The 24785-nt window shown below is 36.8% G+C and overlaps 1 protein-coding gene across 16 annotated transcripts in view; it reads left to right on the top strand.

Moving 5' to 3' along the window:
* The window catches only part of CADPS2 (calcium dependent secretion activator 2), a 592189-nt gene that overhangs the window by 511129 nt on the left and 56275 nt on the right, over nucleotides 1-24785 (top strand). For 8 of the 16 annotated variants that reach the window (XM_036246238.1, XM_036246234.1, XM_036246233.1 and 5 more), the window contains 4 exons: nucleotides 5137-5278; nucleotides 11339-11494; nucleotides 12822-12969; nucleotides 19793-19867. In XM_036246238.1, coding sequence (XP_036102131.1) covers nucleotides 5137-5278; nucleotides 11339-11494; nucleotides 12822-12969; nucleotides 19793-19867 — 521 coding nt within the window. Of the gene's footprint in view, nucleotides 1-5136; nucleotides 5279-5403; nucleotides 5524-11338; nucleotides 11495-12821; nucleotides 12970-13657; nucleotides 13673-19792; nucleotides 19868-24785 lie in introns of all 16 variants that reach the window. The other 8 variants (XM_036246226.1, XM_036246225.1, XM_036246224.1 and 5 more) reach the window with 3 other exon arrangements.

Below are 24785 nucleotides of genomic sequence, written 5' to 3'. Positions count from 1 at the left end.
TTCTCTAAATACCTATGTGTCCTTCAGTGTAGATTTGCAGGAACATCTGTGACTACTAAAGACAGTGATCCTCAGGGGCCCCCACGTGGAGTTGTTGCCCATTGTGATGAACATTGTAACACCGGTGTTCTCATTCCTTGTTACTTTCAATGGATGGATGGATATTTTTTAACAAGGGGAAAGGAAGAGTTTAGTGCAGCTTTAGGAGATTATTATGCTAGTAATAATGCTAGTAAAGGTATAAATTAATATTACCAAACTATATAAAAATACTTATCAATTTTTAATTAAAAGGAAAATAAAATCCAATGAGTTTCTTATTCTGTTTAAACTTCAGTGGGATGCTCTCAGTTTCTTTTAGGCATTAGATTGTTATTGATATTCATTTAAAAAACAGACATTTATTGAATACTTACTTAATGTGCCAGATTCTCAACTGAGTGCTATTCTTAAATCTCAGGCGGGTGGGCGGGCGGGTGTGTGTGTGTGTGATGCTCCTGACTTTTCTTCCAAAGCCCATGCAGTATATGTATTTCCTGTGATTGGGATCCTCATTATATGCATTTTTCAACTTAGAGAGTGACCTATTAATTTTGTATCTTAGCCCATTGTGTCTGTGTTGTTCACAGTTGATATAATTCATAGTCCCTTGAATAATTATTTTATGGCAAAGTCTGTTGTTTTATTGTGGTTGGTGTTGTTTGTTTGGTCAAGGATGACTTGTTTTCTTCCAAAATGCCTAATTAGAATTTTAGGGGGGGAAATCATTCTTCCGAGTAATCCACTAATGTTAATTGGAAGGGGGCAGCACAGTATAAAATGGTCTATATGGGCTCAGGAGCCAACTTTGTATTCTTACCCTAAAAGCAGTACCTGTACTCTTTATCTGCTTATCCTTTATTTACCCAGTGATTGTTCTCAGTAACTGTTATGAATTGGATCTTGGTTTAAATTCTCTATGAGAATCTTACTATTAAAAACCTATGACAAGTACTTTTGTAAATGTAAGACTTTCTGGTTTATAATCAACACTCATTTATTAATTATTGGGATATTCAAAATAATTGAGCACATTTGCATCCCTAGTTTGCCTTTTATTTAGTTTGCCTTTTTGCTTTTTTTCCATTTCTAATTGTACCATTTGGCTTGATGTCACTGATGCTTCATTATTTTCTGACAAGGTAATATTTGGAAACATGGAATCTTTTTTTAAAAAGATTATTTTTATCAACAAAGTCATTGATGATCCTCCACTTATATTCTTAAAAGCACTATTTGAAACTCCTTCTGAGCAGTCATTTCTACTTCCACACCGCAGGTATAATGACAGAAGCAATCTTGGATGAGGTCATACTGAGAGTGTGCCTCTTTCAATGAGCTGTTGCAATGGGTGCCTTGGAAAGGCTTGATTTGGACAGGTGGCAGTCCCAAATTATAACCTATCTTTGATTAAACCATATGGAGAAGATAGAAGCACTCATTCTTATGCCTGGGGCTGCATATTAAGCGGCTTCAACAGTGTAGGAGTGGAATGCAAACTGGCATATGGGCAACTGAGAAAGGAGCACACGCTTTCATGCAGAAGGGCACTGCAATATGCGTCTCTGCGGGCTTGCCATTTGAAATGGATTGTGTCTTTTCTTTCCTCCCCCAGTGTGTATTTTCTTTTTATTTCTCCTCTGCCTCTCTCCCTTTCTCTCTCTTACTCTCTATACAAGGATCAATAGGTTCTTTTTTTTTTTTTTGGTATGTGCCCCTAGCGGGAACTGAACCCAGGACTCTCTGGTCCACAGGCTGATGCTTCAACTGCTGAGCCAAACCGGCCAGGACAGGATCAGTAGGTTCTTATACAGTCTCCTGAATAATAATGTAGAAATCTTAATATTGTATCAAAGTAGTCATCTATTCAACAAGAATTTGAACACTTGCTCTGAGCCAGGGACTTTGCTGGATACGAAGAATACAGACAAGGTTCCTGCCTCAGGAGCCTTCACCCATGTAGGGAGAGGAGATATGTAAGCAAGGACTGCAGTGGGAGCCTGTACATGGTAGAGAGTAAACAGGGAAACCAGTAATTGGGCAAGGGGACAACATTTCAAGAAAGGTTTAGAAGATAAAGTGTATATTTGAACAGGTGCATGAAAGTCATTATGGTTGAACTTCAGGAAATAGGGGGATCAGACAACAGAAATAAGCCAGAGATCATTTTAAGACAGGTCATGGATGACTTTCAAACTTTTGGAGTTTGTCTTGATCCATTACAGGATTATCGTCTTTAGGAGGAACATTATTAGTTTTATATTTTAGCAAGACCCTCTGCTTGAGATTTTAAGAAGATGAATTGGCAGAGGAAAAATTAGGAGCCTAAAGGCCACTTGGGAGATTCTTGCATTAGTTGGGGCCAGAGATGAGAATGCTGGGATGAATGCAACAGCAGGGGGATGGAGGGAGGAAGGGGACGTGTTAGGTAAGCATGGTACAAAATACAACGTCTTGATTACTAACTGGATGTAGGACGTGAAATAAAGGCCTGTGGAACAACTTCCAAGTTGCTGATGTAATGATCAGGTGGATAATCTCTACTCTCTTGATGAGTGTACAAGAAGAGAAGCAGGTTTATTTAACAGGATAATGAATTCTGTGCTTATCAAGTGTATAAAAAAGAGGTTGCTAGAAGTACATTTGAGTCAACTGTTAATCTTAGAATCTTTATAACATTTTAAAACAACATCGAGTATGATTTTCTTTATGTGATTTATTTTAAAAAATTAAATATTATTTTATTGCTAATCTCTAAATGTATAAGAAAGTAGCATTTGAACTTATTTATAGATGTAATAATTTGTTACATATGCATATGTTTTTGTCTTGGAGTAGTAAATAATGACAGTGCTTAATAGTACCTATCAAGATGTGCAGCCAAAAGTTCTTTATATTTTTTTATTAGCGGTCCATATAAATTAAGGCTCAGGCATACAGTCTAGCTGTATAGCAATGTAAAATTGTCCTGCTTTCAATGTGTATTATGAGTATCTTGAATATTTTCAGAATCATTTAATTAGAGTAATATATAGTAGGAATTTTCATATTCATTCCACCATGGTGTCACATATTTTGCTGAAATTAAAAATAAATAAAATAAAACTAGGCTTTCAGGGTACTGTTGCCCTGAAGAAGATTACATGAGATTTTGGAAAATTATGAGTATTTTATAAGACAATACTATTAGAGTTGCTGGTAATTAAATTTGGTAACTATAAGCATATACAACTACTCAAATCCGTAAAAGTGAGTGAGATTACTGAGGGACTTTCTCTCTTCTTCCACCTCTGTACCTAATCCAAGGCATTATGACCACCACCACCGTCACCTTCATCTGCATCATCATCATCATCATCATCATCATCCTTTACCTGGTCTAATTCAGTAAAGAGCTGAGCACTACCCACCACTCTGCTTCCATGCTGGGTCACCTACCTGCTCCATTTCTCACACAGGAGCCAGAGAGAGGATATCATATTGCTTCTTTATTAGTAACAATAAAAACAATAATGCCTCCCATTGCAGCCAGTAAAACTCATACTTGTCACCATGCCCTACCATCTAGACATTGCCTTGGACTATTCTTCCCTCTCCCTCCCTCTACCCCTACCACACTGGCTGCTTTGTCCTTTTAAAGAACACCAGCTATTCCTCCCTAAAACGTTCATGCTAGCTGTCTCCTCCATCTGGAAACCTTCCCTCGAAATCTTTCACATGAATGACTCCTGTTATTCAGTTACAATGAAAATACCAGCACTTAAAAAAGATCTTTCCTAACCACTGAGTATATTTTTTAAACGAACATGTTCTCATTTTGAGGGTCATTTTTTAAAAATCACATCTGGGTTTAGGATATGCTCACATGAAAAATATGTACCATCATCAAAAAATTATAAATTCTTTATTAAATATTACTTTGCATTATTTTGTACTTTCCTACAGGTTCTCTATTCTTTCCTGGTGTAGTGTAGGCACAGGCTGACTGCCTTAGTCTGTTTGGGCTGCTGTAACAGAATTCCACAGTCTGGGTGGCTTATGAACAACAAATTTATTTCTCATAGTTCTGAAGGCTAGAAAATACAAGATCATGATACAGATGAATTCGGTGTCCGGTAAGAGCCTGCTCCATAGACAGCCATCTTCCTGCTATGTCTCCACATCATGAAAGGGTTGAGGGATCTTTCTGTGATCTCCTTTATGAAGACACTAATCCCATTCTTTTGGGTTCTGCCTTCATGACTTAATCACCCTCCAAAGGCCCCATCTCCTAATACTGTCACGTTGGGTGTTAGGATTTTGACAAAAGAATTTGGGGAAGGGGTTGACAGAAACATTCAGTCTACAGCACTGACCTATGTCCTAATGAAAGTATGTGCATAGAAAGCATCCATCTCCTGATGGAGGTAGGTGTACCTTGCATAAATGCTAAGACTTCTACAACTGCTTTAGGTAGAATGTTTTATACAAGTCACTCAAGAAAAATGGGCAACTGAAAAATGCATGTGATGTGATGTGCTGACTGTTTTTAAAGACATATATGGAAAATACTAAAAAAAAAAAAAATTCACAAATGACTAAAAAGTCCATGAATCAGAACAAACATTGCCAAGGCCACAGTCATCCTCTGGTGAATTTAACAAGTATTTCTCTTAGAAGCAATCAAGCTTAGCTCTCAGAGTTGAATAGGCTTAGGTCTTCAGTAACACACGGCACAGCACAGGGATTGTAACTCTATTTAATTGCTGTATTTACATGTGTCCAGACCGTTAGGAGACCCAGCAGCTCCCTTGAATCTCTAGCAAGTGGTCATATGCCTCATAAGTTAAACCTTTTAGAAAGTAAAAACATACCACCTTCCAGGGATGTTTTATAAAAATATAATCTATCTGTGCTTTTGAGAACCATATATAGAAGGTCAGTTATACTTCTTGATAAGTTTTCATGACATGATATTCAATATGAGGAGTAAGGTTTATTATCATCTATATTTTATCAGTTCTGTGTCAGACTCTTTCAGGAAAAGTTTTTCGCCGTGTTTTACAAATGCCTTATGTTACCTCTCTGACAAACACTGTTTCTGCTTGACTATTTCAGCACTTTTATGTAATGGGAAATTTCACAAACACTTGCAAGAAATCTTTGTGCCCTTGGTTGTTCGCTACGTCGATCTCATGGAGTCCTCCATCGCCCAGTCAATTCACAGAGGTTTTGAGCAAGAGACCTGGCAGCCTGTCAAGTAGGTATCTTGCCTAGTGCCCATACAACATCTGCCTCTTCTATCCCGACCTTATGACTTTACACATGGCCATCTGTAGATATTGCTTATGGTGGTCCCTTCCCACATTGTTTGTTTCTTTACAGGAATATCGCCAACAGTCTTCCCAATGTAGCTCTTCCAAAAGTTCCAAGTCTGCCTCTTAATCTTCCACAGATTCCTAGCCTTTCTACTCCTTCGTGGATGGCTTCTTTATATGAGTCCACGTGTGTATTCCTCATTTATTTCCTGGTGCTGTGTTAGCTAGTGCATGGCCTGGGCTGTGTTCTGTGCAGATGCATTTAGACTGCATGGCATTTATCATTGTTGGTTGAGGAGTAATATGTTTTTGGTTTTGTTTTGTTTTTTTGAGCTGTTAAGCTAAGCTTAGCACATGGATAATAAATAATATAGCTTTTTAAAGAAATACTTACTGGTTTGATGTAGTTTGTATGTAATCTGTGGGGCAAGAGTTATTTTGTGACCCAGGTTGTAGACTCTGGCCTAAGTGACATAACCTGAGTTCTCCAAATTCAGACAGTCAGTGTGGTAAACTGTATGTCTGGGGTCCTTAGCTGGATCCAGCTTAGTTACTGCCCACATGACTTCGTTTGTGCATGTAGAAAACCATAGCAAGGACAGATTCAATAATATAATCCTTTTCTATTTTTATCTTAGTCTCCCCTTTAACGGCACAGTTCTGCTGGTTACAGAGAAGGGATTGTCCTTTATTTCCCAGCACCGGCAAGGTCTTCTTTTGTCCTTTCATATATCAGTTGATATGCCTTGTTATTTTTAAATGATCTCTATACTGTATTTAACTCCATGTTGTGATGCACCTACCTACTGCACATTTGGTAACTAAGAGTCATTCAAGTGAAAAGGACACAGACTTTCAAATCGATCAGGCTTGGGTTTAGGCCCTTGTTTATTCATTCTTAAGTCTTTCTTAGCCTCAGTTTCCTCAACTCTAAAATGGATATGATACCTAATTTCAAGACATTCTTGTATGGATTTTTTAAAAGTTATGAAAAGTACTTGGCACATCCTAGGTACTCAATATATGACTACTACTATTCTACACATGATTGTTATTACTATAATTATTATTACTATCATCAATCATCAATCATCATGATTATTATTCTTAGTGGTATAGTTTTCAAAAGTATGACCTTTACAGCAATCAGATGAACCCAGTAATAGCCTGTACTTGGCCCAAGATGTCATATGAAGTCAGCCAGAAAGAAAATAATTAGAAAAAAACTACAATTTATTGTGAATTTATTGTGTTCCAGGTACAGTGCCAAATGCTTTATTGCATCTAAGCCTTATAACAACTCTGAGAGGTAAATGCCATTATCCCCTCTTTACAGTTAAGGAAACTAAGTCATAAAGAATTTAAGAAAAAAATTTGCCCAATATCTCACAGTTAGGAAGTGACATAAGTAAGATTGGAACCCAGGTTTGTTTGACTTCAGAACCCCCACTTATGATTTTCTTGCTTCCAGAGAATATACTGGTTAAGAGCTTGTTTAGCATCCTTTCTACCTATAGTACCCTTTCTTAAAGGTAATCCCAGTCTAGTCGGCATACAATCGAGAAAAGAGAGACTGAGAAAAAGAACAATATGAAAGTTAGTTTGGCAATATTTCTGAAAGTTAGACATCACTGTACTCATAATATTTATTAGGATATTAGGTTATGTGTGAATCTTATTCTTGTAGGCAAATGCTTTGAGCCATTATAGTTTGTGTCAGGTGGTGCCTGTGTATGCTCAGAATTATCTAGGAAGTATGATGGACATTTATAAGTTTATGATTTTTTTACTTCTATTTTTTTAGCTTTGACATATGTGTAAACCTTGTATCTCATTCTTGGAGGCCCTTTTTTAAAGTGACCTGCGTCTCAGGACAGGGATCAGGACAAATTGTGGCTTTGTAAATTAAGTGCTTGTACTTTTATCATTCTGGGCAAATAAAAGATGTGATTTAAGTCAGTGACTATTATCTTTACCTGCCAAGATGATCAATGTTAGGCTCCTTGTCAAAGTGTCAGAATTACTCATAATATTGGGATGTCATTGCAATTAGTTTTTTGAACTTTGGCTAGAAAGCATTTATTTATTTATTTTCTCATATGGTTGTTTTTATGAGTCCACTTTTTCTCTTGAATCACTTTCCCTTCAGTATCTCTGGATATGAGCTCATGTCTGTCTTTTCTCTGAGCTTTTGGACACTTTTCCCAATGTCAAGTGAGTGTACGCTGATTTTATGTGGTGTTTCATCCCTCCTGTCCTAGGAATTCCAGGATGTGCTCATCATACCTTTATAAACTTTATTATTTTTAGACCATTTTAGACTTACAGAAGAGTTGAAAAGTTAGTCCAGTGAGTTCTCAAATACCCTCACCCAGCATCTCTTACATGTGTCTACATAATCATAGAACAATTATCAAAGTGAAGAAATGGATCTTAGAACTAAATTACTGTTAACTGAATTACAGAATGTATTTGTATTTTACCAGTTTTTCCGCATGTGCCTTTTTTGTTGTTGTTGTTTTGTTTTCTTTTTTTTTTTCAAATTTAAAGTGGCAGAATATATTCAGTTTTTGTTCTTTTTTATTAAATGTATTGGGGTGACACTGGTTAAGAAAATTATACAGGTTTCAGGTCCACAATTCCACAACACATCATTTATATACTGTATTGTGTGTTTACCACCCCAAGTCAAGTCTCTTCCATCACCATTTATGCCTTCTATACCCTTCTCCACCTCATAATCACCACACTACTGTTCCTGTCCATGAGTTTTTTTCTCTTTCCCTTAATCCCCCTACCCCACCACCAATAACAGCTGCCAGCCTGCTCTCTATCTATGAGTCTGTGCATTTTGCTCATTAGTTCATTTTGTTCATTAGATTCCACATATGAATGAAATATGGTATTGTCTTTCTCTGACTGGTTTATTTCACTTAGCATAATGCTCTCCAGGTCCAACCATGCTGTTGCAAAGGGTAAGATTTCCTTCTTTTTACAGCCGAGTGGTATTCCATCATGTAAATATACCACAGCTTTTTTATCTACTCATGTACTGATGGACACTTGGACTGCTTCCAAATTGTGGCTATTATAAATAATGCAGTGAACATGTCATTGCAATTAATTTTTAAATTTTTGCTAGAAAGCAGTAAATAGAAAAAAACATTTCCACTTCACATGTATAAGAAATTAAGAACATAAGTACTGGTTAAGTGAACATGAGTAATATCAAAGAACCATGGGTTTGAAAGATATATTTCTATCTACTAGTGTATATATTACTTTAAGAGATGCTTTCCCACATTTCCCTGTATATAAAGTCTTCATTCTGGGTGTTTTAACTCTGAAAGTGAATACCAGTAAGGTAAGTTTCCTGCTGGCATTTTTAGGAAATTATTTGAGTCTATTATTCACATTTGAATTATTTAATCTGTTAATAATACTTTTGGGAATAAGTCACTCATTAGAAATAATTTTAGAATGAAAAAGTTCTGATAAAATGGTAGGTTATATATACCAACTTGAGAGCAAAATTATTTCCATTTTCATCTATCTTTTTAATAATAACAAACACTTCTTATGTTAATAACATTCCCAATTAAAGCGTGTTTATTATTCAGAATCATACCATAGCATTAAAGAACAGAAGAAACATATATCCATATTCTCTATAAAGATTTAATTTTGTTACATATTATGATAAAATTTATTTTAAGTAAAATTCTGCCTCCATTATTTGGGATTTTTGTTTTGATTATGATTCCTGCTGTTGCTGTTTTATTACAATGCTAAAGAATGCATATGTGTTTCATATAGTTAATTATCTTTCTTCGAAGTAAAAAATTATGAGATTTGCTTCTTTGCCAATTATATTGAATTACTCATGAAACATAGCTCCTCTGATCTACCAAATATTACACTATGGATATAAAGAGGGATTTTGCTTGGTCAGTTTTTTTCAAAAAGGAGAAGTAAATATAGTTTTTTTTTTCAAATATTTTTCACAGTAATATCAGTATACTGGTGTTTTGGTTCTTTTGTTTAATGGTACTTTGGGGCACTAAAAGTTAGGAGATATTTAGTAAATAAAGTGTTGTGGGTCATTTCATTGCTTTGCTGTGATTGGTCTCTTCAGAGGACAGCCTGGCTAGACAAGGAGACCATGAGGACTTACCGGGAGAATGGGAGGAGGAAAGCAAAGGAGATTTGGTGATTGAGCTAAGATGCTGAGGCTTGGGGACTGGGTGGGGCAGAAGGTGGGGGAGCAGATATAAGCTTTCAGTTTTCCAGAGCAGGAGGTGATTTTATAAGCTAGCTGAGTAAGATATAGTTATTTAAATAGTGTACTAGTTTAAATAATTTTATTTTTTTATAAAAGTTTTCCACCATTCCCTTGTGATGAATGAGTTTATTTTATTTTTTAAAATTTCTTTTATAAACTAAAAATATACATTTTAGACTAATTATTGGCAGCTGAAGAGAAATGAAACATACAGCATTTTTTTTTTCTTTTGTTCTCTTTTACAACCAAGTTTCAATATGTAGGAATATTTTCCTTCTAAAGCATCTATTTCCCTACTAGGCTATATATGTGCATAATGGAAAATGATAGTATTCTCCTTTGCCCCAATATTATATGTACTGTGGTACAAATTACCTTCATACATGGAGTGGAAATATTATTTTACCATAGTAGTGAATGCATAGTATATCTTGGCTTCACAGTCAGATAGATGTAAGGACTTGAAATACATTATTTTACTCCGATTTCAGAGCACCCTAAATGTCATTTCTGTGTTGGACCTTACCTTATACTGTTAGGTTTAATTATGAGCTACAAAAGGCATAAAACATCTCAAAATAGAAGTAAGATTTGCTTTCCTACCCAACTTGTTATTTCATTTCCAGTACCTGTTTTACTTCTACCTGTAATTGAAAGGTTTAAGGGCTCTCTGTGCTACATACCTGTAGACATACAGAAGTCATCCATCATAATGACAGAGACACATATCAACGAGCAGAAGCAAGTAGTTGCTATTGTATGGATTTTCTTGCATAAAACATACTTTTCTGCATTTCTAGGAGATATTTATATATTTGATCTTCATCCTAGAGAAATGAAAAGGTGGAGAAATGAGGGGTGGCCATTCTCCATCACTAGTGGAAGTGGAGTTTTTGAAATATGTTGAGAAAATGATTTTTCTAAGACTCTCATGGGAGAAGGAATGGTTTTTATTTGTGTGAAATTATATCCTTTGGTTTGTAAAGTCCCATTTCCCCTAGTCCAGTCCTGGGAAAGGAGTAGCTAGGACTTCAGCAGAGCTAGAAGCAGGGCCAGTCTCCAGAGTTTCCATTCCATGGTGGAGTTGAATCAGGGAAATGCTCCTCCAGCAACGAGAGCCAGGGGGCATGGGCAAGCAAGGGAGAGAGCCAAGGGACCGAGAGAGAACTTTGTTTAGGAGCTTATATATTTCAGATTTTGTCCACTTTCAGTGGCCATACCTATTCTGGCCAATTACCTGTTTCCAGGTGTGATTGACAGGCAACCACCTTCCTATGTCACCCAGACCTTACTGGGCATGCATCTAAATTGCAGCTTTTTGGCACAGTTTTATAAATGGCATGTCCATGTTCTCTAGTTTTTCCTTTATTCTTTTCCTGTTATTTAATAACCAGGTTATTATAATGGTATCATTTTTATGCATACAATTTGATTTCATTAATGAATTATCCTTATCCATTTTATCCCTTCTTATGAAAACTTACTATGGTTTATTATTTCTATTTTCTTCTCCTTGCCTTGCCTTATTCATTAAGAAGTGAAAAGGAAAAATTAGAAGGTTGAACAAAGAAAATATTGGTCATTAGAAGTGTTATGTAATGTTATGTGTTATTTTTTCACTAATGACAATTGATACAAAAAGGAAAAAACAATATATGAGTGTTCCACGAAGCTAACAGTGGAAGTTCATGGTGTTATTCATTTTTCCTTTTTCTTCTAGCAATGGCTCAGCAACATCTGAAGACCTTTTTTGGAAACTTGATGCACTGCAAATGTTTGTCTTTGACCTACACTGGCCAGAACAAGAATTTGCCCACCACTTAGAGCAAAGACTTAAACTAATGGCCAGTGATATGATAGAGGCCTGTGTCAAAAGGTAGACATGTATTTTCAAGTTGCTGCATAATAGACCAGCACCAAAAAAATATCACTTTTAATCTAGTATTTGTTATATAATTGTCACAAGAAATCTTTTAATATGTATCACTTTTCCAAAATTTAATAGTCATTAGGTTCTCTGACCTAAATTCTGGGGACCTATATAATTCATAAACTTGGCCTGATAGTTTTATTTGGGTCTCCTAACCATTGCCCTCATCAGTAGTACCCATACCACATTAATCATTTCTGTTGTGTTTAGTGTTCCCTCTCTGGGAATACTGTGCTTTAAATTCCCAAGGCAGTACTTCCCAAGACATATGGAAAAGGTCTGTTAAGTAGTTTATTTGTTATGTGCTGTGTCTATGTGCTGTGAAATGACATGGCAAATTCTCATTATGATCAATGCCGTCACTTTGTGTTCTCCGGTATTCTCTATCCCCATCAGATGAGTTCCAAGTATCTGTTCTCATTCTTCAAAACTTAACCAGAAATAAATTATGTGGCTTTGGATTCTTCCAAATGTACCTTCATTTTTTAATTATTCTTACAAAATCAGCATTGCTAATTAGCCAAGCACTGTTTTTTCATTGCCTATGTTCATAATACATATAAGAACAATGTGGGGTAGCACAGTAGAATAATCAGTGCTGGTTGGAGCAACTGAATGGTCCTGAATTTTTAAAGAAAAATCCAGTCAGTAGAATAGTGATGGCCTTCCAAGGCAAGGGCATGGGTTAGATTATTTAATGTTTTATTTTTTAAGAAAAGCATGTTCATCATCTCAAGATCAATTCCAAATTGCCTGCCATTCATTTTCTTTCAGAAACCTAACTGCAACTTTGGGTATTTGAAAGAGAAACTAGGTAACGTAAAAGAATTACACATTTGGTGTTGTACACTAATTATGATGTTTTAGAGTTTTCCAGACTTTTTTTTGATTTGGTAATAAGTTTTCACATGGAGGATTTGTTCTGCTTTAATGCAGAGAAGCAAGGAATTTTTCTACTTAGATATTAATTCAGGCAGTTAAGTGAAACTAGGAGGTTTTTTCCATTAAAAATGGTACACCAGATGGAGCAAATAGCTTCATTTGGGTAGAGGTATTGTCTGAGTGACTGAAAAGCTATGTTTAATATAAAGTATCACAGCCAGATCTTCCATATGAGACACCTGAAAAGAGGAGCATCCCACCCCCAGCTCCCAAGCACCCTCCTTATTTGCATGTTTTAAATTAGCATCTTGAAGTGTTAATTTCACTTTTTTACAAAACTGGTGGGGTGTATGTCAGATTTCTTACTCTGAATTCATGTTTTAATGACTAGAACAAGAACTGCATTTGAACTCAAGCTGCAAAAGGCAAACAAAACCACTGACTTGCGCATTCCAGCTTCTGTGTGTACCATGTTTAATGTGTTAGTTGATGCCAAAAAGCAAAGCACCAAACTCTGTGCTCTGGATGGAGGACAAGAGGTAAGTGAATTGAGTGTCACATAAGGAAATTCGGCATGGGTGCCCTGGCAAAGGACAGTGCTGTTTGATTAGATTAAAAACGAACAACTTCTCCAATACAAGTGTTTGGTCTTTTCTTCACTATATTATGGAATGCCCTTTACCCTTTGCTTCTGTTAGTTTCTTCTTTTTTATGTGAAGACTGCCTAAAATTTTACAAGTGGTCATTGAATTTCAGATATACCTTTTAACAGCTTCTGGTGTCGTGTATTTACATAAAGCTTGCTTTTCACAACCAAATGAGAAATCTACCTGCCGTATTTATACAAATCTACCTTATCCAGAGTTTGCATCCAAAAACCAAGCCACGGAAAACAGCACAAGAAATATTTTATTTACACAAAAGTTTCTGTTTCTTAAGACCAAGTTGATATATACTTGAAAATTAGACTTTATTCTTTTCAATAAACATCCCATTGTTTTAATTCATATATATTTTCTTTGTGTATACATTCAGAAATAGATTGTTTTACTCCATGATTTATTTTTGTTGAGAGTGGTGATTGGGTGAAAATTGATCTATTTTTCTTGGATTATCTGTTTAAGTTGACATTTTGTTGCCGTTTTTCCCATTGTAATTACTTTTTCATCATTTCTTTACTCTTCCCTATGTTCTCCATCGTCTTTTTTTCCCCATGACATGATCCAGTTTGGTAGTCAATGGGTAAGTCTCATTTTTTTAACCACATTCTCATTTGAATTATTATTTTCATAAATGTACATTTTTATTTTCATATTTTCAAATTAAAATAATTAATTCCACTCTCAGGTTTTGGTTTCTGTGTGTGAGTAAAATCCTAACAGCTTCCTAAGATATAGCCATAGCCTAAAGACACATGAAAACATATGTAAATACTAATACCTTAAGTAATGTCAAGGGAATGTTTCTTTCCTGTTAGACTGCAGAATCTACAAATTACTGTTAGATGTTTAAAGGTAAAATTATGTAAAACCAAATAAATTCACTCTCCTTTAAACTAAGTTCTAAGTAAATTCAGAAGCAGAAAGACTATTAACATTTTCAAAATATATTTGTCTTCTATATTCTTTAATACTAGAAAAATTTAGAGTGTGGGGCTTTAAATGACATATAGCATTAGCAGGGTAATCCCTAAATTTGAGGATCAGGAAACCACTCTCAAGTCACTTCAGACAGAAGAACCTCATTATGGATTTCAGTAGGGTACAAGACCACCAGTGATACAGTCTTTCCCCCCACTCGTAGCCTGGGATGTAACCATCAGTCGGGGAAGAAAGAGGCGGGCCTATGTCAGGAGCCTTTCCCCTCCCCCACACAAGGTTTCCTCGAGGTACCACACAGAACCTCAGAGGAACATGGTTTGAAAACCTTTATGTATACAGTATATATTTATAAGTCTAAATGTTTTTGTGCTGTATGGATATATTAAATCTTACAAGTCTTACCATTGACACCTGGGAGTCAAACTCGACTCTTTACTGAGCTAACAATTCTCCCCTAAGTAGAAGGGCTTAGATAACTGAAAGAGGATGAGAAGGCGCACTATTTGTGAATTTCATACTTATTTAATCCAGATATAGACATTAGCTATTTGGCCATAATTTATATATATATTCACATATTTCATTCTTTGGGCAATTCAAAGCAAAGATGTGTTCCCAATATCAGAGTATATGATCTTATGATATTAAGTAACTGATATGTAAGAGTTATAGAGTGTTCAGGAATTATTCTTTGATCATTTACCACATGACTTATTATTTTTAATTATCTGAATAAGAAGGCAGCTGGTTTGGATATCAGTGGCTCATCTTTACCTCCTTATGTTTTTCAATACCCAGATGTAAGTCTTTGATTGTCTATTTGAAAATATTGTCTTAAGTCTCTTTATAATAAGCCCATCCAGTTCTCATCAGATTTATTGAATCATCTTGCCTCTCCCCACTAATACTGAATTTATCCATTTTTTTCTTAGTTTATCATACACTATAGTACCTGACATCCAATGGGCACTTAGTAAATATTTGTGGAATGAACACACTGATTTGTTGTCACTGCTTTAAAAATCCTCCCCATCAGAAGCAACTCTAGTACTTAAAAAGAAAAACAGGCACATACTCAAATGACAAAACATTGGTGCATTGTCAAATGATTCTTTACATTATTAATAGGTGAATGGTTTTTGAAGAATAATCTGCTACTGTTCATTATGTCTGCACCTGTATCTTCTCACCAGAGACAATTAATTCCCTACAACTTTCACACAATTAATATAGTTCAAAATGTGCAGGTGTAAAACCCATTAGCAACCCTGAAAAGTGGTAAACAATAATTTTGATGCAAAAGAAGGATTTTATACTTTGCTTTCAATCTCCAGTAAATATACCCACATAATTACACAAGCTTTCCTGCTTTGTATGTGCTTGAGCTAAGTTATGGAATTGTTGCAAATTAGTAAATACATTACATGCTTAGGTGAGCCAGTGGGCCCCGTTCTGTAGTAAGCTACAAATAAACTTGTTGAAAGTACTAACTCATTACACAGTTTGGAACCTTGTAAAAAATATATATATATTTTTAATAGGTAAACCTAGCAGAGATATCTTCTAAATTATAAGGGGATTACCTCTGCACAATCTCCAATAAATTATTATATTGTCATTGTCAAGGGATAAGACCTTCCCGACTCCTTACCCACAAGGCAAACAAGGCAGCCCCTTCTGTACTCCTGAGTTATGAATCTGTTTTCTTATGTGGCACATGATGATGCAAACATGCTCAGCCACAGTCCAGAGAACTGTTTAATAGAGTGATTAGTGAGTGAATAATCTGCTCATGTGACAGGTGTGTGTAATGAGTCAGCAATCTCAGGCCAGTCCCTCAGGGACAGATAATTGAGATCACAGAACCACCAGTGTTTAGAAATCCTTATTATCCATCCTTCCAGAAACACAGATGACTGCATGGGCCTTAGGCAGTCATCTACTCTCAGAACCACTGCATCCCAAGCCCATCCATTGAGGATAAAAATACACTAATGAGGCCACTAGGAGGAAGGAGTCAGGGGGCTACTTATAGGGGATTTGTTCTCAATTACAGTAAAATACTCTGTTTCCAGAACTAGCAATCCAATACATTTAAAATTCATCCCAAGAGAAGAATAAAAATCTTTTAAGAATGCTGGATTACACTGCATTTGATTAGTCTTCATTTCTTGTGTGTTTACATGAGAACAGCCTGGTGAAATGGTGATATTTACCAGAGTGTCAAGTGATGGAAGGCCAGGGTTTCAGACCTATGCCTGATCTCTGAATTTCCTGGGCTCCATGAAGTAAGACTTTTCCTCAAGGGTTGTTTTTAATCAAGTTTAGAAGTATCCACTGGAACATCAAGGCACCAACAGCTTATTTTTTGAGGGCCGATGTGGGGAGAATTAGTCTAAGAATGGTCTAGAACCTACCATAGCCCTAGGCTGTAGGATTATTGGTTGAACTTGAAATATTCTAAGAACTTTATAATTTTCTTATTGTTGCAGACAAAAAATTGTCAGAATTTTATCAAAAATTTGGTCTGTTTATCTAAATGAAAAATCTATCAGTTTTAGCTTAATTAGCATACATGTATCTGCAGATAACTTCTGTTCTTATCTATTTGTGATCTCTTTTCGTGTGTTCGTGTTCATCTGCATCCCCTGATGAATAACTTTTTCTAGCTAACTTTTAGTTATTCATATGTGACGTTTGTGGATTATTCTCTTTGCCGAATATATAGGTAAAATATGAACTTTGAGGCCACCTCCCCATTCCTACCCATAATCCTCCTAGATCACCTGGACCAATTGCGCAACCAGAGCAGATTCTGGAAATTCACATTTAATATCAGTGTCTGTCAGAGCTCATCGATAAATTTACAATAGCAAAATATTACATTATACAAACCTAACAAACTGTATCCTGCTTGGGTTTGCCCTGTGAAGCACATTTAAGATGTACTTTGTCAACATAAGAAACATTCAGACCTGTGAAGAATTTTGTGAGTTTATTTGAACTAAAACTATGGACAGTTGCCAGGAACCAAAACCTCGAAGGATTGAGATATTGTGCAGAAGGGCAGTTTTATACCTTTTTAAAAATACATTACAAGCAGAAGAGGAGATGTAAGTAAGTTACATGAAGTCCATTGGTGATAGATTGGGGAGGTGGCAGAAAGCAAGGGAAGGGGGAAACCTTTGGGATTAGATAAAAAATAAAATGATAGATACATGTTTCTTTAACTGGGTGTATACAGGATAGTTAACAGTCAGCAATTAACATAATAATAACAATGAGGGAGTTGTGGTCTCTGCCCTGATGCATTAGTTGTGCCCTGAGGTGTGTGGAAAAGGAGCATCACCCTGACATTCCAAAGCTATAGATGCAAAAAGAGAATAGGCTCAATTAAGGTCAAAGTTGACCGTTGTCAGGGGAGATACAGACCTAGGACAGGACTACCTGCCATAAACTGCTTTTACTTTAAAAGTTTTTATTTCAGGCCATAATGTATGGTTACTTTTAGGTCTGGAGTTTGCAAGGCCTCCACCCAGGCCTTTACTGAGCTTTTCAGGTTAGCACGTGGCCCCTTTTTATCCACGACTTTCCTTCCTTTCTTTTTAAGTTTCTCTTTCTCTCCCTCTGCCGCTCTCCCCTCTCCCTTTCTCTTTTGGCTAGGTCAGGTACAAAACAACAGTCTAAAGTGTGTACTGTAGAATTTCATGGCTTCCAGGGTCTGCAGCTTTGCCTGCCTTTCAATACCAAGGGGCCTCTCTTTTGTGGCTCATTTCTTGATTTTAAGAATTGCCGAAATCAGTCCTACCTAAAGGTTTAACATGTAGAAGCTCTATTCTTGTCTATCCAACAGCCTTCTAATGACATTTGATTACTTATGAGTTAAGAAAAAGAATGAAACTTATTATAAATAGACATAAGAAATGAGGATAGGCAAAGCTAAGATTGTGGCACTGTCTGGAGATCTGGGTGCCTCCGTCCCTCTCTGTTCCATAGCACTTTCCGTGTGAGAGGGAAGGGAGGAGCTGGGAGCCCGGCTGCTGTCTCACTCTCCTATTCTACCCCCAAGGGAGCCTCTGCCTGGTGTTTCCTTTCCCACTGCTACAGACACACAAATTTGGAGGGAGAAGGGTGTGCAGAGAAAATGGCAGAGAAAGAGAGCTGGGACATAGCTCATTTGCATAAACTCCGTCACTGCCCAGTTTGCTGAGGGGCTTCAGTTGAGGGGGAGGCTTTTTTGTACCTGTGTTTGTAGGGGATTTCTGGCCTTTTCACTGACCATCCAGCTTTTTCAGGCTCTTTCTCCTCTACCTTTTCTTTTCTTTATGTTCTCCTTTTACTTCTCTCCAAGTTGTTCTAAATTCAAAAGTGTCAGTGTAATGCAATAGAAAGCCGCCCTTAATGTTTCTGTTGCATTTGTCCTCTGGGGAGCACACTCTTGGGGATCAGTAAGGCCTTAAGTGAGATAGACACTTAGTACTTCACTTTACCTGGTAAAATACATGCCCAGGAAATTCCACATTTATATATGTCTGTTCACTTTAGACCACTTGCCAATACATACACAGGGGCAGAGAAAGAAAATCATTCACATGCTCCAAATTATGCTTCTTTCTTTATTACTTATGCAGGTAGATGACCACTTGTGACTGTCAGAGTCTATGGGGAGGAATCACTTTTGTAGTATCCAAAGCAGATCTCAGTTGATTATTTGTTCTGTATGGAAACTTTGAGACATGTTTGCAGAAGAAAAAAAATAGCTTTCAAAAACTTACATCCTAGGAAACCATTTAACCAGCAGCTGTTAAGTTGGTCTAATGTTTATACTGACCTGAGTACTTTTACCGTATGCATTATGTTAGCTATTCCAAGAAGCCTTGAACCAACAAGATAGGGTTAGTCTTTACAAGTCACATTTTCTGTGAAGTGGCTATTGGGCACAATCAGCTGTCAGATAAATGCTTCTAAAGGAAGAATTACTGTTTAAATGAATGTGCCTTCACATGGTACCATAGAAGCTGAAGCTCCTGCTAATTTAAGAATGGAACTCACTAAAGAAAGCAAAAAAAAGAGTCTTTCAGGTTTATTTTAAATACATCTTTTTTTTTTTTTTTTTTTTTGCATTTACTTAAAGGCTCTTTTTTCGTGAGGAAGCAATAATAAAACGAGGAGTGTTGTTTCATTATACTTTTTATGGCCTATTAATTTGTTACCATCTATTCACCTTGTTGATGAAATTTTAATTTTGCCCTTGCTTGAGTATATTGTAAGAATTGTATAAACTGCTGCTCCCTGAACTGACAAAAACGTCCTTTTAGAATGAACAATTGGGAGATCATTTTATTTCTAGAGCACATTTAAAATAACTTATAAATGAGAGTTGTCAGACATGAAATGCTGTATTAATTAAATCTTTTTCTAGTCTTTTTGCTTCTCCAGCTAAACCAACCCTTTAGAAAAATACATGGCCACCTTAATTATAGAGGAGAAGACAAAAAGTATCCTTCACATTTCTCCGCCTGAATAAGAATAAGAATTCAATTCATCTATATAATAACCCCATTAGCTGCTTAACTCAACAGTGCACATGGGAAAATTTTCAAACAACAATGTAAAAAGTGTTGATTGGGTAGATCATTTTCAAGATTTTGTTCTTCTAATGTTCAAAATGATCATTTTAAGTAAATCTGATATGTCATAACTAGTAGCTTTGAAGTTTTGTGTCCACAAAAACTAATGCATCTTTATTTTTAATATCTAGCAACAGTACCATTCAAAAATAGATGATTTGATTGACAACACTGTGAAAGAAATAATTTCACTGCTAGTTTCAAAGGTAATGTATTATTTGTTCACCTTTCTAAATCAATTTTTACAATTATTTTCTATTTCTGAGAATTTTTACAAATACTTGTCTTATGTTTCTGAATACCTCATTGAGAAATAATAATTTAAAAAACTGATGCAAGAAAAGTTCAAATTTTAAGAAAGGTACAAGCAAAATGTGAACACTGCTCAACAACTTGTGATGTTTTGTTTATAATTAATTGTGGCTTTACCTGAAATTGTTATTCTTTTGAAAACAACTCTCTCTTCTAGTAATATTTTATCATTTCACATTCGTGTTCTCATACTGTTTGTCTTATGTCCACAGCTGATTTGAGTAGCTATCAGTCCTTGAGTATAGACTGTTTGTTGTATATTCCTTGGGTTCCATCTTCAGTTTTCTTTTAAACTCATTCCACAAATTTCTGTGACTTTCACACTTTTGGCTTAACTATATGCTGAGGATTTCCAGTTCTGTCCCTGAAAGAAAGTGTGGAATTACGGTTAAAAGCCCAACTAGCAAGTAGAAGTCACTGAAGGATTAGAGAGGCAGAGACTTAATCATATTTGCATTAGAAGAGGATTTATTTGATTGCCTGAAGCAAACAACTAAAGAGGGAGTAATAAGGCAGTTGCATTGGACTCTGGTGGGCTAATCCAAAAAAATTTAAGATATACAGTGGACAGGGATGCTATAGACAGGGTGTTTGTGCCCCCCCACCCCACGTTTATATGTTGAAACCTAATAATCTCCAATGTAATGGTATTAAGAGATGGAAACTTTGGGAGGTGATTAGGTCATGAGGTTGGAGACCACATGCACGGGATTAGTGTCCTTGTAGAATACACCCCTTAGAGCTCCCTAGCCCCTTCTGCCAGGGGAAAAAAACAGCCAAAACCATCATTAGGAACCAGGAGGTGGGTCCTCACCAGACACCAAAGCTGCCAGCACCTTCATTATGGAATTCCCAGCCTCTAGACTGTGAGAAATAAATGTTTGTTGTTTATAAGCCACCCAGTTTATGGTACAGTCAGCCCTCGTTTATCGCGGTTAATCAATTCCAGACTCTACCGCAATCAATGAATTTCCGTGCGGTGGAATTCTTTGTTCTCTATTGTGGATTCTTCAAGTAGAGTACAGTACTGGGGAAAACGTGATGGAGAGAAGCCGAGGAAGTCCAAGCGCGAAGTGGAGAGGGATGACTGTATTCGGTTATGGCAACACAAACAGACTGAGACGGGTTGGCAGTGAGGAGAGCAAGGAAAACACTAAAGATTACTCCTCAGTTTATGGCTTACACACGGGATGGATGTTGATGCCATTCCCTGATGCACAGTGCCCTGGGAGAGGAGCAGATTTTAAGGGACAGAGCATGTCAGTATTGGACATGTTGAGATAAGCTGCCTCTGAGATATCTGACATTCAGATATTTGGGTCTGGAGTTCAGAGAAGGTATGTGGGATCAAAATAGCAGTGTGATTGTAAAATTTCCACCATTGGACATGATTCTTTATCAGTTGCTGCTATTCTCGTAAATAGTCCATAACTGGAACCCCCATGGAAGAAGTAAATAAAATAAATGGAAGAAATGAAAATCCACCTTAAAGAAAGAGAAAAACACCCAAAGCTGCCTCTTAGTCAGAAAAGAACTTAGATAAATTTTACCAAAGAAAGGATACAGGAAATGGCAGGCTTTTTGCCACCTTATATTAAAATTAATTAAATTCGACAATGTGTGGGTAGTCAGCAGAGCTGGACTCTGCCTAGTTCTTCATGTTACCAACTGGGTCTCTGTGAACAGCTCCGTTTCCCCATCAAAAGCGTAGGAGGAAATAAAAAAAAGATCTGTAGCTTATTCACAGTCTAAAGCAAAGATCCTTGCACATGTTTCTGTGTGGAGGCTTCCGGACCCACGTCCTTTCTCCCCAGACTGCACGCTCGAAGCACACAGCGCTGATGTTGGAACCATGAGTCATCTAGCAGGGATTTTCAAATATTTTTATAATGGTTGTACGATGTATCGTTACATACTTTTATGATTATAAGCTACATTTAGTATTTTCAAATATATCTTAGGTAGCACCCTTAAATACAACACTGATCGAAGCAGAGCTGTTCTGATTGAGGGGAGAAAGGGATCTAGAGCCCTTCCTGTGTGGCCTCATCTCCCAAGACAAGCCTGGTCATTAGCGTCCACCGCAGGGTCCAGTCCCCTTGTTCACAGATGAAGAAACAAGGTTGTATGGTAGATAGCCACAGAGACAGGACTTGACATTTGGTGGCCCTAAGCCTGTAATCTTTCCATGATACCACACAGAACTCAGCAAAACCAGAGAGGAAAAGATGGGGCTTCACTTCCCAGTTATTTTTATGCCCCCCTTATATCTGCGTTGTACTGACAAGCCTGTGTATCCCTCCTTTGATATTTGTTACACACAGGCTCTGGGCCCAGCCTGAGCGGTAATCAGGTGGGGCAGCTGTGAGTCAGGGAGATGAGAGTAGATTCATCATGTGTACCGTGAGGACGCTGAACGGAAACTGGGAAGCTGTGTGAGAGAACTGGTCGAGGGCAGTGGTCGAAGAGCAAAGTGAGAAAATGACTACTCTCATAATACACTCCAGTCACAGGGGCTCAATAAACTTTGGACATGAACTTAAGAATCATAGCAATATATTCAACTTCCTAACTCATCAATTATTGCAAAAAAGGAATTTAACAAAGAATATATATACATTGTGACTAAGTACACATAGATATTGGTATATAGTTTTATATATATACATATATACATACACACACACCCACATATGTATATATATACATACACACCCATATTTTTTTCTGATAAACTAGAATATTTCCCCCTGAATTTCTCTTAAGAATAAGATGGAGAGAGGACAAATCTAACCTAACTGCCTAGATGATGTAATTAAAAATCTTTCCAGCTCAACCTGGTGAGATTAATTTAATTAAATTTATTTTTTGGATCAAGTCCATATACTCATAAGACAACTATTCAACTCCAAGTATGTGCTTAGATGTAATAACACACTATTAGGAGCCATTAGGAAAGAGGAAATACAAAATAAGGTAAGCCACTCTATTTGTGGGGCAAGGAGAAAGGGACAATGAGAGAAGTGTGGAGAATTCACCACATCTGGACTAGGTATGAGATTTTGAAAGTTGATTTAGGTACTTTTCAGAACAAGTTATGTTGTGCGTAAATCCCTGCTGTCCGATACTATCCATTGCATCATAACATGATATTTCCATTCATGGCAGGAAACCTGTTTTCTTTCAGTCCATGGTATTCTGGTTCCATGTGGATTTTTAACAATACTAGTTAGTTCTGATGTTACCAAAGGAATATAAAACACCTGCTTACAGATATTTCTAGCCCCACTAAAAGCAAAACACAAAAAAAGAGATCAGTTTTCTTTACGGATGATTTGTTTTTTCTGTGGAAGATTTTATAACTTGAAACATAAATGATGCAGATATCCCTTGTTTACTTTATGAAATGCAGCTAAAAAAGCCAGAACTCTGTGTGTTTTGAACCATTAAGCTATAGGTGAAATTCTCCCTGTCACTTCTTAGACTTTGTTTCTACTTTCCATACATGTAGAAAAATTAATTTTGTAACATGTTAAAATTGAACAGAAAATTTAAATCAGAGTGCCTGTGGCATACAATGTTTCATTCTGGCAGTCATTTCAAAGTCCTTTCATCTTTAATTTCCTTGAGAGTATGCACGGTGAGGCAAAGTTGGTAATTACTCAGATGAGTTTAGGTGTTAAATATTATTCAAACAAACCCAGTAAATGGCATCCACAATAAAGAGCAAGGAAAGAAGATTACAGTGTTTCATTCCAACCAGACACCCTCAGGAGAACAGTGCACAAGGCAGACCCAGGAGTATTTATGTACTCCCTGAGCTGTACAGAGAAAGTTCACAGGAAGCCGTTAAAGACACAGCAACGAAACCCTGCATTTAACTGGATTTCTTTGGAATCTTGCTGCTTTGTGCAATTAAAATCCAGATGGAAAATATATCATTATTATTCAATCTGATGTTAATAGAGTTTAGTTTTTAAGGTTGCTCTTCTGCCACGTGTATCTAAACGAAAATCTTACAAAAAATAACTTTCCTGTAGGATCTTCATGGCTCACCTCGTTGATCCCAGAGGTACAGTCACTGTTCACTGCCATGTAAGGCCTCAGAGTCCCTGCTATTTCATGCCTCCCCAGGGATCTTTTGGGGTAGGGAGGAACAGGCTACTATTGTTCAAATAGAAGCAAAGAATGCTGTAAGGTGAACCCAGCAAACCACGGGTCCATGAGTAGGACTTACTCAGGTATAACCCAACAGTGCTTCATATTCTGAAGCGAAAATGAGCCAGACAGGCTGCCAGGCTGGCAAGTGGAGAAACCTAAATTCATGTGCTACTGAGCTTCCTCAAGTGTCATTTTATCCACTTTTTTCTGCTACCCTCTGGCTTAGCTCCTGTAACACCCTGTAAGTGAAGCTTACCCGGTGTCCTCCAGTCAAAGTCGTCCTTTCCTTCTAGTTTCAGTTACACTGTTTGCCCATTTACACTGGCCCTTAAAACTTTCAGCCTTGTGTCATGAACAACTGTATACATGTCTGTCTCTGCTAATAGTTTGTATGTTCCTGGAGGGAGGGGTCTAAGACTCATACATTTTTTATTTCTCATATAAAGTGCTCAATAAAAGTAATTACAACAAAGTGACATTTACTGGGCACTTATTATATTCTGGACACATTACTTATATCATCTCATTTAATGCTTACAACTCTGTAGTATGATGGTAAAGAAAATAGGCTTTGGAGCCAAACCACCGGAGTTCAAAACCTTGCTCCTCCACCATCAGCCAAATGCCCAAATGCCCTTGAAATGGATGGGA

Source organism: Molossus molossus, unplaced genomic scaffold, assembly GCF_014108415.1.
Source record: "Molossus molossus isolate mMolMol1 unplaced genomic scaffold, mMolMol1.p scaffold_m16_p_7, whole genome shotgun sequence".
NCBI lineage: Eukaryota > Metazoa > Chordata > Mammalia > Chiroptera > Molossidae > Molossus > Molossus molossus.
Note: the sequence above shows the minus strand (reverse complement) of the source record. Positions and strands in the feature narration are given on the sequence as shown.